General features: G+C 54.3%; 6 protein-coding genes across 6 annotated transcripts; 5 read left to right on the top strand and 1 right to left on the bottom strand.

Annotated features, from left to right (window-relative positions):
• Positions 1-1,215: 1,215 nt before the first annotated feature.
• PHACADRAFT_263686 (uncharacterized protein) lies at positions 1,216-3,190 on the top strand. The gene is made up of 2 exons (XM_007400622.1): positions 1,216-2,220; positions 2,280-3,190. The coding sequence occupies exons 1-2, from the start codon at positions 1,258-1,260 to the stop codon at positions 3,045-3,047; spliced, it is 1,731 nt and encodes a 576-aa protein (XP_007400684.1). The 5' UTR covers positions 1,216-1,257; the 3' UTR covers positions 3,048-3,190.
• A 261-nt stretch (positions 3,191-3,451) lies between these two features.
• On the top strand, positions 3,452-5,851 carry PHACADRAFT_263688 (uncharacterized protein). Its single transcript, XM_007400623.1, has 8 exons — positions 3,452-3,811; positions 3,864-3,932; positions 3,981-4,247; positions 4,306-4,552; positions 4,598-4,731; positions 4,787-5,281; positions 5,338-5,490; positions 5,548-5,851. The coding sequence occupies exons 1-8, from the start codon at positions 3,539-3,541 to the stop codon at positions 5,689-5,691; spliced, it is 1,782 nt and encodes a 593-aa protein (XP_007400685.1). The 5' UTR covers positions 3,452-3,538; the 3' UTR covers positions 5,692-5,851.
• A 647-nt stretch (positions 5,852-6,498) lies between these two features.
• PHACADRAFT_129563 (uncharacterized protein) lies at positions 6,499-8,551 on the bottom strand. Its single transcript, XM_007400624.1, has 8 exons — positions 8,325-8,551; positions 8,130-8,248; positions 7,997-8,075; positions 7,870-7,944; positions 7,752-7,815; positions 7,630-7,697; positions 7,498-7,580; positions 6,499-7,445 (listed from the first exon to the last, which is right to left on the bottom strand). The coding sequence occupies exons 1-8, from the start codon at positions 8,479-8,481 to the stop codon at positions 7,377-7,379; spliced, it is 714 nt and encodes a 237-aa protein (XP_007400686.1). The 5' UTR covers positions 8,482-8,551; the 3' UTR covers positions 6,499-7,376.
• A 68-nt stretch (positions 8,552-8,619) lies between these two features.
• Positions 8,620-9,688, top strand: PHACADRAFT_263691 (uncharacterized protein). Its single transcript, XM_007400625.1, has 4 exons — positions 8,620-8,986; positions 9,139-9,282; positions 9,342-9,452; positions 9,519-9,688. Exons 1-4 carry the CDS (start codon positions 8,689-8,691, stop codon positions 9,599-9,601), a joined length of 636 nt encoding a protein of 211 aa, XP_007400687.1. The 5' UTR covers positions 8,620-8,688; the 3' UTR covers positions 9,602-9,688.
• A 218-nt stretch (positions 9,689-9,906) lies between these two features.
• PHACADRAFT_263692 (uncharacterized protein) lies at positions 9,907-11,381 on the top strand. The gene is made up of 6 exons (XM_007400626.1): positions 9,907-10,066; positions 10,132-10,412; positions 10,465-10,602; positions 10,659-10,907; positions 10,965-11,071; positions 11,138-11,381. The coding sequence occupies exons 2-6, from the start codon at positions 10,198-10,200 to the stop codon at positions 11,227-11,229; spliced, it is 801 nt and encodes a 266-aa protein (XP_007400688.1). The 5' UTR covers positions 9,907-10,066; positions 10,132-10,197; the 3' UTR covers positions 11,230-11,381.
• A 541-nt stretch (positions 11,382-11,922) lies between these two features.
• Positions 11,923-12,757, top strand: PHACADRAFT_263693 (uncharacterized protein). Its single transcript, XM_007400627.1, has one exon. It carries the CDS (start codon positions 11,975-11,977, stop codon positions 12,326-12,328), a length of 354 nt encoding a protein of 117 aa, XP_007400689.1. The 5' UTR covers positions 11,923-11,974; the 3' UTR covers positions 12,329-12,757.
• Positions 12,758-12,761: the final 4 nt, after the last annotated feature.

Consider the following 12,761-nt stretch of genomic DNA (forward strand, 5'->3'; position numbering starts at 1 on the left):
TTCTGGCCGTTTTACATTGCCCCCCTTTTGATTTATGTATTTTCTTTTTGCTTTCCCCTTCGTTTTTCTGTCTTGTCCAAGAACTCGCCGCTAATGTCTCACCCCTTCTCAGATCTCAGGAAACAGCCGACTTCTACAATGTCGCATCCTCACGCCAACACTCTGAGTACCACAAACTCTATAGCTGCGAACACATCTCCAGGCGACGAGGACGAAGACGACATATGTCCTGTCTGCGAGAGCGAGTGCACATGTCACAACCGGGGAAGCCCGTCCAGCGCAAGCAGAAGTCTCGCTCCTATGCGCATCTCTACCTTTACTTCCACCAGTTATTCTCCTCCCACACCGTCTCAGCCCCAATCCCATACCACGACACAGCCGCTCAAGATCAAATTCACTGTGCCCCCGAACCTGAAGTTCCGCAAGAACCCCGCCAACAGCAGCTCGTCTCCCGCTGTTCACAACTATGTGTCCCAGTCGTGCAGCAGCCGTCTCCCCCTTCGCACCGAGTCGGTCTCCACGTCCGCAATCACGTCCCAACCGGTAACACTCAGCGTGTTGGACTCCTCCGCTCCGAAGCGCCGCGGTCGCCCGCCAAAAGCTGTCGTCGCCGCCCGCGAAGCTGCAAAGGCCGCCTTGGCTTCCGCGCGCGCGTCGCACAGTGGAAGTGCGCCTCGTTCTCTCCCTCGCAAAAGCACATCTGTTACCGTTACATCTGTCAAGCGCGGTCAGAGCTACACGGGCTGCAAGCGCGGCGCACATACCAAACCCGCGAAGAAGACACTCGGGAAGCGGTCGTTCACTTCCAGCTTGTCGACGTCCTACTCGAGTGAAGAAGACAGCCGGTACCCCACGTTCATGTCCGCTGCATCCACATCTTCTCTCACCAGTTCCTCCGAGTCTCAAGGCTTTGAATCGACTGATTCTGGCGAATCTTCCTCTGATCCTGAACAAGATGACTTGCGCTTCCTACAGAAGGGGTTTTCGAAGAGGGATATGTCTGACTTTGATCCGTTGCAGAAGCGTCTCGATCATAGTTCCGGCAACCGCTGGGAGATCAAGCCTCGGAAACAGAGCGTTGATCCCGAAGAGTGCGGCATGGACGCGGACAGCGAGGACACTTCTGGCGATGAGGAAAACGCGGACGACGAAGAGGACAGCGATGACGACGATGAAGAAGAAGAAGAAGACGCCGTCGAAGGTGACATAGAGGAGGCTGGGTTAGCGGGAATCGACGACGAACCAGAGGCAGGCGAAATGGATGGGAGACTTGGTGTGAGCTTCGGCGGCGACGGTTGGAGTGAGGACGAAGAGTCTTCGTTTGACGCGGACCTTTTCTTCGCTAACTTGGATGACTCGTCCGACTCGTGCGGCTCGCCGGCTGCGCTGCGTCCGGACTCGTTTGGTTCTGGTATGGACGCAGACTCTGTTGGCACGTTCTCGGGGGACGAAGAGGACGCACTGTTGCTAATGGATATAGATCCGTCTGTGCAGATGCGCAGGTCCACAGGCGAGTTCGAGGTCGGGGTGGAACTCGACGGACTTGCGCTTGGCCTTGATGGACAGCTGCTCTTACCCTCGAATTTTGCTCAGTTCGCTGCATTCGAAGGCGATTCTGATAATTCGAACGAGACCGACGTCGATATGACCATCTCCCAGAGTGGTTCCAGCACCGGAGACGATGCGGGCGCCAGTGACGAAGATGGCTTGTTTCTCGAGGAAGGCGACGGCGAGACTACTGAGGATGAACTCGTCGACCCGGACGGCCTCCCCAACTCGAAGGCTATGATGCTGTTTCGCTGGCCCGAACCTATCTCCGGCATCGATCCACGGTCCACAGTTACTCAGTCATCTGGCCCTGCAGATATCCAGGGGTCTCCACAAGCTTCGCATACCCTTCGAATGGCATTGCAATTCGTGGTCGACGATCGTTATTCCGCTACTCCGAGTGGTGATACGAGGCTTTCGGTCGAAGATTCCGGGGATAGTAGCCATCACTGCGACTCTCCAAAAATGTACGAGGGTGAGACTAGACGTACGCCAGGCGTTCCCGTCATGGGCCAATTCGAACCTGCTCCTACCGGCGAGGTATCAAGAATTGCCATCATTGGCGAAAATCATGCCCCAATTCCTAGCCCGTTTCCCAGGTCAAAAATTCTTCGCGCAAAGCAGCGCAAGCCTCGCGCAGATGAGAAGGCTGGTAGCTTGGACTTCACCACCGTACGCATTTCTGTTATCACCTCGAAGTGCGCACACATACAAACTATCACCTCTCGCAGGATTCCGAGGTTTACGGGCGCAACTCTTCGACGCTGTTTGTCTCCGTCAACCCGCCTTCATCGGACGAGCTCGGATCCCAATCTCATGCTCTGACATCTGATGACCCTCTGTCAACAGACGCCATCGATCTCGACGATGTTTTGGACGCCTCGCTCTTGGATTCAGAACCGTTGTTTAGATCGACCACGCCTTCTCAGCACGACTGGCTGTCACCTTCGACTCCCATTGCTACTGCGTCCATCGAGAATCTCAACCGCTGGGATCGCATTCCCGTTGGTACCTTCCGTCGCACGCGCGAGACATCTTTGCTTGAGAGCACGCCAGGCTCGGACACGGGTATCGCGAACTCATATCCTGGTATCAGCGCTCTGCTGAATAACGACATGCTCGACACGCCAAAATCGAAAGTATCGAAGCTGAAGGGTAAATCGAAGAAGGGCTCGAAGTCCGGAGCTTCGAATCCTCTCGTTATCTCACCCGTGCTCCTTCCCGTCCGCGATGGCGACCGCACGCCAACTGGTAGTGGAGTTTACAACCCGTTCCAGCAAAACGGACATCCCCATCAACAGAAATCGCGCAGAGAGCTGCGCAAAGAAAAAGCGATGGTGAAACGGAAGATGATTAGCAAACACGGGCCGCAGCCGTCACTGCGCAATTATCCGCATGCTCATCGCCACCACTACCCGAACATGAAAAGTCGAAGCTCGGGCTCGATGCAACGTACACACCTCGCGCAGAGCTCCCATGTGCCCCACCTCAACTTATGAACGGTCGCTACGGAATGACGCTTTGTTGGCTTGGACCGCACAATCCCTCACTGTACTTTCTTGTGACTGACACGTATTTGCCATGGCGCTAGTATCCCACGTCACAGCCCGACCCCCATTGCCCCCCACTCTCTCCCGACGCCCCATGCCCAATCGTCCCTACTACTAAAACTCAATCCCTCCAGCGTCTTATACTTCCTCTACCTACTCTCTTTTTTTGTAACATCCCCATGTGCGCAGGAAGCACTGTAAATACGTACACATGTACGGAGTACTGAATGACATGACCTTCAATGCGCTAACGCCCAACCGGCGCTCTTGATAGTGGCGTTAGCCGCAGCTTAAGCTTGCCACTTTTGCTCGACTTACTCTCTCCTAGCTGCGCTCTCACTCTACGCCCTTGCCGTCTTTCTAGATCCAAGCTATTGAAGGCCTGAGCTTATTTTCTGAATAACAGCTACGTTCAGTTCCTTAGCTCAGTACAACAAATCATGGAGACATTCGAGGATGAGAATCCATTCGAGGCCGAGGGTGTCCACCTCCACTCCGAAACATCGTCACCAGCAAACGTGAATCTCTCGGAGCCGTCGTCTCCACCGACAAATGCATACAGTGGTGTCCTGTCCCCGCGACCTGGCTCACCGTCTGCCTCTAAGCCCACATTTCCTTCGCCAGGCTCGCATCGACTGCCACAGCCATACAAGAGTGATTACTGCTGTGTGCGCGATCGTTGGCTACACTCCGGGGAGGATGTCGAGATTCACGTGCGTCTGCCCAATAGCGTGTTTTATTGTGCCTTGACCGAATGCTCCATAGATCACAGACGCACAGAAGACCTCGCTGAACTCAACGTCACCTTACATCACGTATATAATCAGGTCGGGGGTACGTAGCTGCACCTTTCGTCCTCTCTTGAGTGTTGAGAAGCTGCAGAATGCCGAGGCACACCACCGATATTCCGAGTTTGAGTCGCTGCGGCAGAGCCTTGTGAAGCTATACCCAACGCTAATCATCCCGCCTATTCCATCGAAGAACACAATTGGTGACTATGCGGTCAAGCAGGCGAAAGCGAAGGAAGATGCCGCGATGATCGCAAGGCGAAAGCGTATGCTGCAGACGTTCCTCAACCGTGCCGCGCGCCATCCCATTCTTTCGAATGAGCATGTGTTCCACCGGTTCCTAGATGGCGAAGTGTCTTGGGTGTGTGCACCTTCTTCTACCTCATTTGTACTCGCTCACCGAATACTTCGGCGTATAGAGCGAGGTGCTGCATTCACCACCGATATCTCAACTGCCAAAGAACATCCTTAAGGCCCCATCTCACAATCCCACAGATGCATCAACGGCTATTGCTTATGCCGCTCTGCCTAACCCATCCGCATCGCACCCCTTGCGACGGCCTGATCAACGTTTTCTTGACTCGGAAGTGTTCACTAACAAATTTGCGACGCATCTCAGCGGACCGATGGAGAAAGTGACTCGAAGGTGCATGAAGCGGTGGTCAGGTATGCTCTGCCCCTCTGCATGATCGAAATTCTTATATGCTACAGATTGTGCACAGGACCACGCAGAACTTGGCGCTGCGTTGAACGGATTTAGTTTGAACGAGACTGGTCAGCTGTCAACAGCCATAGAGCGCACCGGTCAGGCAGTGGATGCAACGTATATGTCCACCAATCAGCTAGTAAGTACTGGTATCATGACATATCACTGGAAGGATGTCATTGACTTGACAATAGCTGCAGGATCTGGAACAGAACTGGGCTGAGCCGCTGAATGAATACAGCCAGTTTGCATCAATCATCAAGAAGCTACTCTCATACAGGCACCAGAAACATGCACAGTATGAGATGACGCAGGAGAGTCTGGAGTCAAGGCGTGAGCAGCTGGAGGAGCTGGAGAAGAGTGAACGCGAAGCAAAGCGGCTTGAGGAGGCTCTGGGGCGCGGTCGCGGTGAGGGTCTCGATGCATCCCGTATAATGACGCCCGAGGGTGAACAGCAGGAGCGAGAGCCTACAGAGGCGGGAGACGAAGTCACATCTGAGTCGCAGACCCTTGCCGAGGAGCAGTCAACTTACCTTCCACCACATCCCGGACCAAGTCCTGTTCGCAGGCGGGCTCCTGGCATGGGCTTTTTGAGTGCGCTGAGCTACACTCTGCACGGGATGATGGACGTCGACCCTGAGACTGCGCGACGTAATTCAATCAGCAAGACTCGAGAGACGATCTCACAGGTAGGTTCTCGCTTTGCTCAGGTTGAGCTTGACTGACGCGAAGCTTCGTGCTATAGCTTGAGGATGCTCAGCACTTGACGGCGCAGGATTTGAAGTACTCGAGCTCTACCATCCAGGCAGACTTGGATCGCTTCCAGCGACAGAAGGTCGCTGACTTGCGAGAGATGTGCATCAGCATGGCTCGAGCGCATCGGGATTGGTGCAAGAAGGTATGTGCCCTCGCCCCAGAATTTTGAGTCTGTGTCAAAACGAAATCCCGTTTTTAGAACTTGGAAGCATGGGAAGAGGCCAAGAAGGAAATTGTACAGATTTCTGATCACCCGAACCAGACACAGGAAAGCCAGAACGCCGGTGGCGGCGGGGTGACGAATGGGAGACGAGACTCGACGGCGACAATAAACGGTCGATGAATATCTCGTGTATCCAGTAATGACATAACTTCAGGATTAGCGTGTGGCTACGTTTCTTCTTACTGGATACCGTCAAGTCTGTTTAGTTCAATCACATCTTCGTCTATGTATCTTGAGTGTTAGTCGAGGCTGTTACACGACCTCTTCGCACGATCGTGACATTTATATGTATATATACAGATGAAGACTGGCTATTGATAGTCGGATGAACTCAAGCTAGCGCAGCACTGTTCGCCTACTCAACTGCAACGTCCATGCCAGCCGACGCAGAGAACATCTGCCAACCCTCACCGCAGGACCAGATACTAGCTCAACAGCAGGTCGTCCTCATCCTAGTGGGCCTTATAGGGTATACTTGAGATCTACATCGGTCGTACGGCAAATACTGAGGCACGATTCTTCTCACCGATTCAACAGATCTGGCAAAGTGAGTCTTGTCTTCGGGGAGCTTCAGTCGTGGTTTCCAACTTGCCCGTTTGCAGTCAACATTTGCCCAGGCCCTACAGGCATATTTTCCGCATTTTCGCAGGTGCAGCCAGGATGATCTGGGTGACCGACGTGCAGTTGAAGCCCTCGCGCGGTCGTCCCTCCGCGAAGGCTCATCAGTCTGCATAGACCGAACCAACGTCGACACACAGTAAGCCCATTTCGTCTGTGCGTGGCTAGAAATTTCCTTGTTGAGAGGTGTGTAAGACAACGATCGACATGGATACGAATTGCCCGTGAGTTTTCTGGCTTGTCAGTATGGGTCCTTGAGTTCGACACACCGTATGAAGTGAGTAGTTTGGAGTCTCAAAGGACAGCATTCTCACTCTCGCTGTTCACAGGTCTGCGAGCAACGTCTCATGTCTAGTATGTTGCTTTATTTTGGTCATTTGACTCCCCGACGTGATATTCCTTCAGGAACCTCACATCCCACAATCACCTCGCCCGAGCTGGGTCTCTCTATCCTGCGGCGCTTTAGAACGCAATACCAACCCCCGGAGCCTCGAGAGGGCTATGACCAGATGCTGTCGCTGCACATCGATAACCAGCCTCCACATGGGTACTCGGCGGCAGATGTGTCCGGCATTCTGACCCGTCTTCAACAAACACCGCGGATCTCACCCTCTGCGTGGAGACCTGTGGAGACCTCAGGTCGAGGAGGGCGTGGGGGTTATCGCGGGACCTACGGTAACCAGAGAGGCCATGAGGAAGGTGGGCATGCGCCGCGAGGCCTTTCACTAAGGAGAGGCTCTCATACCAGGGGACGTGGGCCGTGGTTTTCACCGCCGCAGCCTCCTTGGCAGAGCGCGGACAAAGATCATGGGTGAGAACAGAGACATATATTATGTGATGCTATGCTTATCTACACATGAGAAGCACTAGCTATGACGCCAATTGGCGCAGACCTCAGGTGAGTACGATTCTGTGGGATGGGTTGTGGCAAGCTGACAAATCCGACAGTAAACGCCTACAGGGTGACGCTACCTACAGGAGTCAAAACAGTTCCTGACGTAAAATCACACTGATGAAGTGGACGGCTCTCTGCCGAAGGAACTGCAGCGTGGTTGCAGGCGCATCATAGGTTAGCACGGCAGAAAAACAATAAACATGCGGATGTGGCAGGCTCTGCCGTACACGAACTTTCCATGTGTGCCCGGTACACCCGGTAATTGCGCTATCGCGGGCGGATAAGCGTGAGCTTATGAATCAGACTTCTTGCCTGAGTCTTCCGCTGTCTTCATCCTCTGACCGAGGATCTTGGCGCTGACCTGCATTGCGCTGTCAGCGAAGTGACCCTGAAAGCTCACGAGGGCGACTCACGTTCCGGATGTGCATCGCAGCACGCTCCACGCCGTACTCTTTGCTACGCTTGTACTGAGCGAGAGCCTCCTCCAATTGGCCGCCTGCGGGCGAGTCAGCACGGAGACGATAAGGCACAACAATAACACTTACAGGCCTCCAAGACGGCCGCCAGATTGAACGCAATTTCCGCGTCCTCGGGGGCCAAGGAAGAGGCAATGCTATGTGAAAAGTGAGTGGAAGGTATCTTTCGTCATTAGTCTCCTCTGGCTCACCGCAGATGCTGCAGCGCTAGGTCGGGCCTACTGACAGGCGAGATGATATACGCGCTGGCAAGGTCTACGGATATTTTGGCTTTAGAGAGAACGTGCCCGATAATGCGACGATACGAACTAGTATGCGCATCTGGGCTGTTCGGCTGAAGAGCAATAGAGTCTTTCCAGGCAGAAATAGCTTCCTCAAACTCCTCTGTGCGGTGCATATGTCAATAGACGATGCTTTGCGGCAAGCAAACACGTACTGAGGTGGTAATGTGTCACTCCGAGGTTGAATAGTGCGCTGGCGGTGCGTTTAATCTCCACGCTCCGCCTATAGAGGTCCTGGATAGACGTCACGTTCAGCAGAAAGACCGGAGCAGGCTTATCTGATAATACCTTGGCTGCCTGAACGTCACCCTCTTCGAGCTTCTGGGTGCCTTGTTCGAGACATTGCAGAGCCTCCGCCTCTGCGGGATCGGAAGCCGTAGAATGAGGGGTGGTGGAAGTGGCCCAGCCTGGGTTTGCAAGACAATTGGAGCTGTCAGATAGATCTCACCGGAGGACAGGGTTTGACATTAGCTGAGAACTTACGTCTGCGGGCGAACGACGGTGCGGACGGCGTGCGGGGACTCTGGGGGCTAGCTGGGGGCTGCAGCACGCGTCGCAGGGTATGTAACGGTCTGAGCCGGGCCACGGAGACCGTGCGCGGTCTCGCAGCAAGATTTCGCAGGAGGCTTGTGAGCACCATCGCTGCTGCTGCTGCCAATTGTCTTGGAGAGAGCTCAGTACGACTGTTCCACGCTTTCCGCGCAGATCAGGAAGAGTAGACGCGCATGTTCGCGCGGGGATATGCGCGCTTAGCAAAACTTGTCCTACTCGTCGCGAACGCCTGTTGTCCGCTGTCTTCCACGACCTCTGCAAAATTATCTCTACGCGCTTCGTTCAATCAACTGTAATGGATCCGCAGCGTTCGCAAGACCAGCAGGATGCCACCGACGTTCTCCGCAACGCTACCTTTGTTCGCAATGACGTGCCTGCACCCTCTCCGGAGAATGCAGTCACGGCTTCCGATCTGCTTCTGGGTGCTTATGACCCCACAAAACTGCACCCAATGGCAGGCATAGAAGACAAGCTCGACTATTTGCTCCTTGAGGATGACAAGACCAGTGATCTGCCTGGGTCTGGAACGGCTATTCCCTCGCGAGGTTGGAGTGATGACCTCTGTTACGGGACGGGTACCATGTATCTCAGCGGTTCGTCGCTCGTTCCTCTCCTGCATCGCCATCTTGTGCTCATCATAGCCGGTCTAAATCTTCTCCCAACCGCCTCCTTTCTCCCACACGTTATCGCTCCCGACGCCCTCTTATTGTCTTGCTCCATCACATGCCCACATCTGTCCTGGCAGGTCTTGCCCTTGGTGGACTCTGGGGACTTCGCGAGGGCGCGCGGAAACCTTTGGCTGTGTCTAACGCAAGGCTGCGGATCAACGCTGTTTTGAATTCTGTGACACGACGAGGTACTTTCGTTGGCAATTCAGCCGGTGTCCTCGGTGCGTCTTCTATACTCGTTCAGGGCCTTTTGTTTTGGCTCATGCGCCCATCCCCGCAGCGCTCGTCTACAACGGAATTAACTCGACGATAGATCATGTACGTGGCAAGCATGACACACTGGGCAGCATGGCCGCAGGCGCATTCACCGGTGCCTTGTACAAGTCGACCGGTGCGTTTCAGCGTCCCTTACCAGCCTCTCATCTGATGTTTTCACCTCGCTTTTGATAATGCACAGCCGGCGTAAGACCTGCGCTTGTGGCGGCAACGTTCATTTCAGGCATGGCGGGTGTGTGGAGCTATGTCAAGCGCAGCGTATAGTATTGTACCTACCTCGTATGTTCTTCTTAATTGCTCCCTGTTAGACTTCCGATTGCATCGCCCGCGAATCGAGATACCCATCACCGCTCCCAAGATGAAATGTTCGATTACCTCGCACTTGGTTCTAGCCGACCGCTGGGAAAGTTGACGGCGCACTGTCCGGAGTCTGTCGAGTGCCAGTGATTCTCGATCAATTGTACAGGTGGTAAAATAACTCCTGGCTACCGTGCTTGTATATATTTCTGCTTTGTGTGTCTGCCACTCATCTGCTGCAGGGCCCGCTTTCTCAACAGACTCTGCCACCCTTGGATGGCCGCCGAGCTGCTTTGCTTACGAGCGGCCGCGAGAGCGCGGGGTACAGCGCGCACCGTGGTGAAGCGGCGATGTCGCTTGTGGACGTTCTATCGCGTGACCAAGGAGGTCGTACGCCACGTCCCAGCCCCCCGTCTCAGGCGAACTCACGAAGTAAGGCCCGCGAAGGTTTGCATTACCCAAACAATAAACTTACCTTCGTGCTATGGTTATCACAGCACTCTTGCGCATACAGAATAGTCTTGGTGCATCGGATGCGGTGGATCGAGATACGCAGGTTCAAGATGTTGCACCACCGCGTGCGCAGCGGCATATCTCAGCGGCACGCCGGTGATTCCTCCGACACAAGCCAAGGGTTTGTCTACCCGCGCCACCAGGGGCTCGCACGAAACCCTGGCATCCGATCTGGCAGTCTCTGGCCAGGATCTCCGTCTCCGTTACTCACTGACGGCTCCCCTCGCCTACAGTTTGGCTCCGGGTCGACAAACCGCCAGTCAAGGCAATGTCGTTCAATTAATCAAGATTACCCGTTCTCATGTTCGCTCTTACAGCACTTATCGTCTTGAGATCGTTCAACATCCGTCCAGGGCGGCCGAGTTTGGATCATCAACGCTGACCCGACTTGCCGTTGCGCCACCTCTCATTGCCCAGCTGTATTTTTGTGAGCAGACTAGTCCGGATGATTTTGAGTGGGTTGCTTGGTCGGTTACTTTGATATCCATTTCCAACGCTGACTATACAGTAGTGAAAGCGAGCTGCCATTCCTCATCGCTCAATTGTCACTCTATAGCGCAGATGGGTCGACCGCTCTGGACATCATAGGCCCGGGCGGACAGACCCCGTCTCGACAGTTGTTATACGGCAATTTAGTGTCATCGCCGCACATACTGCGCAATCTACAGGGACGGCAGGGTGTATATTTCCTCTTTCCGGATGTCAGCATACGCATTCGGGGACGCTTCCAGCTACATGTCACTCTGATTCGTATCCCCAGGCCAGTCTACTCGCCAGTGCTAGTGGTAGGCAACGGCGCTCAACATTGGTTTTCTAGGATCAGCCCCAGCGGTGCGCTGAATACCGCGGACCAGGGCGCTATGCTCGCCCGTGCCCGTTCGATGCCGTTCGATGTCTATGCACGCGCAGAGTATGTCGCACCAGGTAGGCACACTGCTGCTGCGCCGAGTGCTCAGACTTGCTGACTTAACGGTCCGCGCTGTCACACAGCACAAACTCCCCTAACGCAGTACTTCATGCAGCAGGGTGTTCGAATGTACGCGTTTGCCTCTTCCGTTCAGTTCATGCCGGGCCACCGCTGAAGTATATCGTGTTCCCAAGGACTGTCTCTTGTCTGCGGCGCCCCTAGAGCTTCTTTCGCCCGCGCCTCCACACTTTCGTTTTTTACCCGCGGCTGTGGATCGCACGATTTTCGTTATTCGCCCTTCTAGCCGCAGACCGTTGTTCGTCTCCCGTCTATGTACGCGCGTAGTACATCGCTTGCGTCACTGTAACGCTTACTTCGTTTGAGTTACCCTCTTGTTTGTGGGTTTTTTTTAACCTTGAAGGCTACCTTCAAGATGCATTTAGTATTCCTACGTCATTCATCAGCACGTTGTGCTGCTTCTGCTACCTTGGCCGCATAGGCTAGTCCGATAGGAAAACTTAGCAAATATTGTTCGGCGGGGCATTCCGGGGGCTCTTTACAACCGACTCTTGCGCTGAGTATAGAACACCGATGGTATTCATGGGACGGTGCGAACAGACATGCAGATATCATCGTTGGCAGGTCGACAGTCACAGCTGTAATATCGTCGTCCGACCTGTATCAGGTATCCACAGGTCGTTGTACACGCCGCAACGCGACTGCGGACTTTTGGCTGTGTTGTGCTGTGCCTCAAAGGTAGGGGGTCATTCTTACTTCGCAACTTGCCCCGCGTTTTCCACGTGCCGCAGCCTTTTCCGGCTCCCGCTCGGGCCATGCCGTCATCCCTTTATAATTCTGGGGTCGCAGCCGCCGCGAGTGCGCTCCCACTCGTTTCATCTTCCCTACACTCGACCTAAGCCATGTCCAACCAGGATTACTACAGTAGTCAGCAACAGTATTATCCCCCACAAGGTGTGTCTTGCCCTTCATTATTCAAGCGTCAGGATTCACTCTCCGAGTGCAGGACCACCTCAGGGTGGCTACTACCCGCAGCCACCTCAGCAAGCTTATGGCCAGCCTCCCCCGCCTCAAGGCTACTACCAGCCTCAGCCGCCACCTCAGACCGTCTATGTGTAAGTGTCTCCCCTTCCCCTTCCCCTCTCCCCGTGTCACCGGCCAACCCGTTCTGGCCTCACGATACCCCTCTCTCGATAGACAACAACCGCCTCCCAAGGGCGGCGGCGGTGGCGGCGGCGACTGCTGTGCATGTTTAGGGGGAGCGTTGCTTTGCTGCTGCGCAGAAGGTGCGTCGTGCTGCGTTAGCTTCGTCGTCTACTAACTTGTAGCAACCATAGAGATTTGCTGTGATTGTCTCTTCTAATCCATGGATGTTGCTATATATACCATATCGAAGCCACCGTGATTCTCGCCCACGTCGACTCGGTCCCTACCGTCGTCCTAACTTCAAGTGGTTTTAGGCATTCCTAGGATTATTATTATGCCCATGCTGTCTAGTGTATTTCTCTAGGACTTATATAATTTGCATGCCTTTCTCTGGACCTGTCAGATAGCCTTTTGTCCACGTCAGAAAGCGAATTTTGAGCCTCCGAGAAGTCCACGTTGTCGCCGACAATTTGGAAGGCTGCCACAAAATTGGAGCTGTTCACAGCAACTTGAAAGAGCCTAGGATGTGACAGAACGGTGTTA

Source organism: Phanerochaete carnosa (genome assembly GCF_000300595.1).
Source record: "Phanerochaete carnosa HHB-10118-sp unplaced genomic scaffold PHACAscaffold_11, whole genome shotgun sequence".
In the NCBI taxonomy this organism is placed as follows: Eukaryota; Fungi; Basidiomycota; class Agaricomycetes; order Polyporales; family Phanerochaetaceae; genus Phanerochaete; species Phanerochaete carnosa.

Coding starts and splice junctions, on each gene's coding strand:
- PHACADRAFT_263692 (XM_007400626.1), top strand. CDS start 10,198: ATGTTGCACCACCGCGTGCGCAGCGGCATATCTCAGCGGCACGCCGGT. Junction 10,413..10,464: donor TCGACAAACCGCCAGTCAAG/GCAATGTCGTTC, acceptor TCGCTCTTACAG/CACTTATCGTCTTGAGATCG. Junction 10,603..10,658: donor ACTAGTCCGGATGATTTTGA/GTGGGTTGCTTG, acceptor ACTATACAGTAG/TGAAAGCGAGCTGCCATTCC.
- PHACADRAFT_263691 (XM_007400625.1), top strand. CDS start 8,689: ATGGATCCGCAGCGTTCGCAAGACCAGCAGGATGCCACCGACGTTCTC. Junction 8,987..9,138: donor GGGTACCATGTATCTCAGCG/GTTCGTCGCTCG, acceptor CTGTCCTGGCAG/GTCTTGCCCTTGGTGGACTC. Junction 9,283..9,341: donor CAATTCAGCCGGTGTCCTCG/GTGCGTCTTCTA, acceptor CCATCCCCGCAG/CGCTCGTCTACAACGGAATT.
- PHACADRAFT_263686 (XM_007400622.1), top strand. CDS start 1,258: ATGGATGGGAGACTTGGTGTGAGCTTCGGCGGCGACGGTTGGAGTGAG. Junction 2,221..2,279: donor GTAGCTTGGACTTCACCACC/GTACGCATTTCT, acceptor CACCTCTCGCAG/GATTCCGAGGTTTACGGGCG.
- PHACADRAFT_263688 (XM_007400623.1), top strand. CDS start 3,539: ATGGAGACATTCGAGGATGAGAATCCATTCGAGGCCGAGGGTGTCCAC. Junction 4,553..4,597: donor GTGCATGAAGCGGTGGTCAG/GTATGCTCTGCC, acceptor TATATGCTACAG/ATTGTGCACAGGACCACGCA. Junction 4,732..4,786: donor ATATGTCCACCAATCAGCTA/GTAAGTACTGGT, acceptor ACTTGACAATAG/CTGCAGGATCTGGAACAGAA.
- PHACADRAFT_263693 (XM_007400627.1), top strand. CDS start 11,975: ATGTCCAACCAGGATTACTACAGTAGTCAGCAACAGTATTATCCCCCA.
- PHACADRAFT_129563 (XM_007400624.1), bottom strand. CDS start 8,481: ATGGTGCTCACAAGCCTCCTGCGAAATCTTGCTGCGAGACCGCGCACG. Junction 8,076..8,129: donor GTGACGTTCAGGCAGCCAAG/GTATTATCAGAT, acceptor ACGTCTATCCAG/GACCTCTATAGGCGGAGCGT. Junction 7,698..7,751: donor CTAGCGCTGCAGCATCTGCG/GTGAGCCAGAGG, acceptor CTTTTCACATAG/CATTGCCTCTTCCTTGGCCC.